The sequence below is a fragment of the Ictalurus punctatus genome, chromosome 16, assembly GCF_001660625.3.
Source record: "Ictalurus punctatus breed USDA103 chromosome 16, Coco_2.0, whole genome shotgun sequence".
In the NCBI taxonomy this organism is placed as follows: domain Eukaryota; kingdom Metazoa; phylum Chordata; class Actinopteri; order Siluriformes; family Ictaluridae; genus Ictalurus; species Ictalurus punctatus.
This window is the reverse complement of record NC_030431.2, coordinates 9,499,895-9,503,082: the sequence shown is the minus strand read 5'-3', so window position 1 is coordinate 9,503,082 and position 3,188 is coordinate 9,499,895. Positions and strand designations below refer to the sequence as shown.

General features: G+C 33.8%; 1 protein-coding gene across 1 annotated transcript in view; it reads left to right on the top strand.

Annotated features, from left to right (window-relative positions):
* The window catches only part of hmgb1a (high mobility group box 1a), a 3,712-nt gene extending 955 nt beyond the window's left edge, over positions 1–2,757 (top strand). Inside the window, exons 2-5 of the mRNA XM_017488656.3 lie at positions 1,073–1,232; positions 1,357–1,502; positions 1,634–1,808; positions 1,962–2,757. Of these exons, the coding sequence (XP_017344145.1) occupies positions 1,086–1,232; positions 1,357–1,502; positions 1,634–1,808; positions 1,962–2,102 (609 nt within the window). The 5' untranslated portion in view covers positions 1,073–1,085 and the 3' untranslated portion in view covers positions 2,103–2,757. The remainder of the gene's footprint in view (positions 1–1,072; positions 1,233–1,356; positions 1,503–1,633; positions 1,809–1,961) is intronic.
* Positions 2,758–3,188: the final 431 nt, after the last annotated feature.

Sequence of the window (3,188 nt, the reverse complement as noted above, 5' to 3'; positions counted from 1 at the left end):
ATTGACACAAAGAGAAGGAGCCATATTCTCAGTGTTAGTGCATGAAGACAAGCGGCCATTCCGAGCCTACTGCAAACTCTACACAGTCCGCACATAGACTTACTACAGACCAAGTGTATTACTATACACCGGGACGAGTGCATAGGGTTTAACGATAGAAAAAAATGGCCAAGAACACTGATTGCCGCGATTTATTTGTCAAGTTAAAAGCGAACAGGAAGGCGGGTGGAGACATTTTAGGAGTACTTTCTTTCATGAAGAAGCCTTTCTCACAAAATGGAAGGAGAAATATTGCCGTCGTTGTTGACCTCCTTTCCTTCAACAAGACGGCTTGTGCGCCATTGCTCTATGATTGTATAGGGGGGAAATCGTATTTCATTAGACAATGTTTATATATATATATATATATATATATATATATATATATATATATATATATATATATATATATATATATATAATATTTACACACTTCGATATTATTGCATAATTAGAATTTAAACAAATTCTTAAATTTCTTTATTACAAATATTCAACTTTATATACACGTGCACACACTTTGTGTGTATATATAATACATGTATAATACATGCACGCACATATATATACACACACATTTGAGTGTGTATTTTATATATATAATGAATTTTTTCTTAGACAATGTTTATATATATTTTACACTATATGATATTATTGCATAATTAGAATTTAAACAAATTCTTAAATTTCTTTTACTTATTACAAATTTTCAACTTTATATACACGTGCACACACTTTGTGTTTGCGTGTGTTTGTATATATGTGTATATATATATATATATATATATATATATATATATATATATACATACACATTTTTTTCCTTTTGCATGAAAAAAAAAATTACAGCGAATAATTGAGATAGCATGTACCTAATCTTCTGAAAACTCAAGTTGTATGCATTTTAGGGAACTATTGTCATGAGCATGTGTATGAGCTATGCAAAAAAAAAAACGAATCATCCAGACGAAGGTTGAATGTAATGTACAGATTGGTGATGTGGAGCATCTTTCAATACTTTTATCTATTTCAGGGATATCAGGAAGATGGGGAAAGACCCAGCAAAACCAAGAGGCAAAATGTCCTCTTATGCCTATTTTGTACAGACCTGTAGAGAGGAACATAAGAAGAAACACCCTGACACATCAGTCAACTTCTCAGAGTTCTCTAAAAAGTGCTCTGAGCGGTGGAAGGTATATTGTACTTTTAGTGTAATTTTTTTTAAATAATGTGTTTTTAAATAATATAAATATATATATTTTTTATGTGTAATTCTTTTCTACTGTCTTTATTGCTCTCTATTGTGATTTGGCTCAGACTATGTCAGCCAAGGAAAAGGGCAAGTTTGAAGATATGGCCAGACTTGACAAGGCACGTTATGAGAGAGAGATGAAGAACTATGTTCCTCCCAGAGGTGAAAAAAAGAAGAGGTTTAAGGACCCCAATGCTCCCAAGAGACCCCCGTAAGAGTCTTAAAGGTGTCCACTGTATAGCCTAGGTTAATTTTAGCAATGATATGCATCAGTGAGATGTTTGGTTTTTACAGCGTTTGACATGCAAAAAAATCCATCTCACACTCACTCTTGCTCTTAAGGTCAGCCTTTTTCATTTTCTGTGCGGAATATCGGCCCAAGGTGAAAGAGGAGACCCCAGGTCTGTCTATTGGAGATGTGGCCAAGAAGCTTGGAGAAATGTGGAACAAGACCTCTGCTGAAGAGAAGCAGCCTTATGAGAAGAAGGCAGCCAAGCTGAAGGAGAAATATGAGAAGGTATTTTTTCCCCCCAAGTTAAAGAAACTTCTTTGAGTTAGTCTTTTTGGATTCATTAGAGCATAACAAACTTGTTAATTTTGGAAACGTTTACTGGTAAAGGGAAGTTAAGTATTAATAACTGTATATGTTATGATTTTTTTTAAATGAAAGGACATTGCGGCATATCGAAAGGGAAAAGTTGTAGGGGGTGCTGCCAAAGCCCCCACCAAGCCAGACAAAGCCGATGAGGATGAGGATGAAGATGATGATGATGAAGATGATGATGATGATGATGATGAGGATGATGAGTAAATTGGTTACAAAGTAAGCTTAGATTCTTGTTTATAAAAGCATTTAACCCCCTGTACACACTTAACTATGGCCATAAAATAGGCAAATGTGGAAAAGTGAAAAGTTAAGACAGTGTATATGATATGTTTTTAAGCTGTACAGTCCCCCCTTTTGTATAGTAACACTACAAAAGTGTAATGTGTTTGTCTCTCCTCCTATCCACTCCTATTTCACAAAACTTTGAATTGGTTCCCCTTCTTTTTATTTTTTGAGTAATGGTAGTCCCTAAAGCCACAATTTTCCCCCATTACATCTAACGGGGGCAAGGGGTGGTTAGTGGGTTTGAATAATAAAAAAAAAGGCTTGGAATTGGACATTTAGGTTGCGCATCACACAATATAGATTAATGTGAGGTTGTATTTCATATCTTTTAATGTTTATTTTATTTCACATCACTATTAGTAAAATGCAGTATCAGTTATTTTACTGTACTTTGAATACCACTGTAATTGCCACAATGACTAAAAGAAGAGAGAAAATGCAATTGTTACATTGACATTCTGGTATGCTTCTGACATCAATAAACTTTTTTTTTTAATAAATGTTTTCAGTTTTCTACATTGCAATAAAATTGGGCGGGGTACTTGAGAATAAAGTTGAATTTAGTTTTTTTGTATGTGTGGGTGTGTGTGTTGTATTTTACTGTCAAGTAGAATTTTATTTCGTTTTTTTTGTATCCCAAATATCACCTACCTGCTTGCTGTTAATATAGGAAATAAAAGTCTATACTACCATCTAGTGACACCGTATGTCACAGTATGTTTCACTGGACAGCCTTATTTCCTCAAGTGAAAGTTTACATGTTCTTGTAGTTCTGTCAAGCAATGGGCATGTATACATTTATGTTTCAAGGATATTTAAGCATTTAATCAAGGTTGAGATAAAAAAAAAAAAAAAAAAAGCAAAGTCTTCAATCCAACATAAGGACATTATCTGGATAGAGTCCTACTCACCATTCAAAGAGTTTGTAAAATGCTTTAAAAAACCAAAAACATTTTCATATCTTTATCCTTACCTTCTGTTTGGGAGATGGAACCATCTTTAACA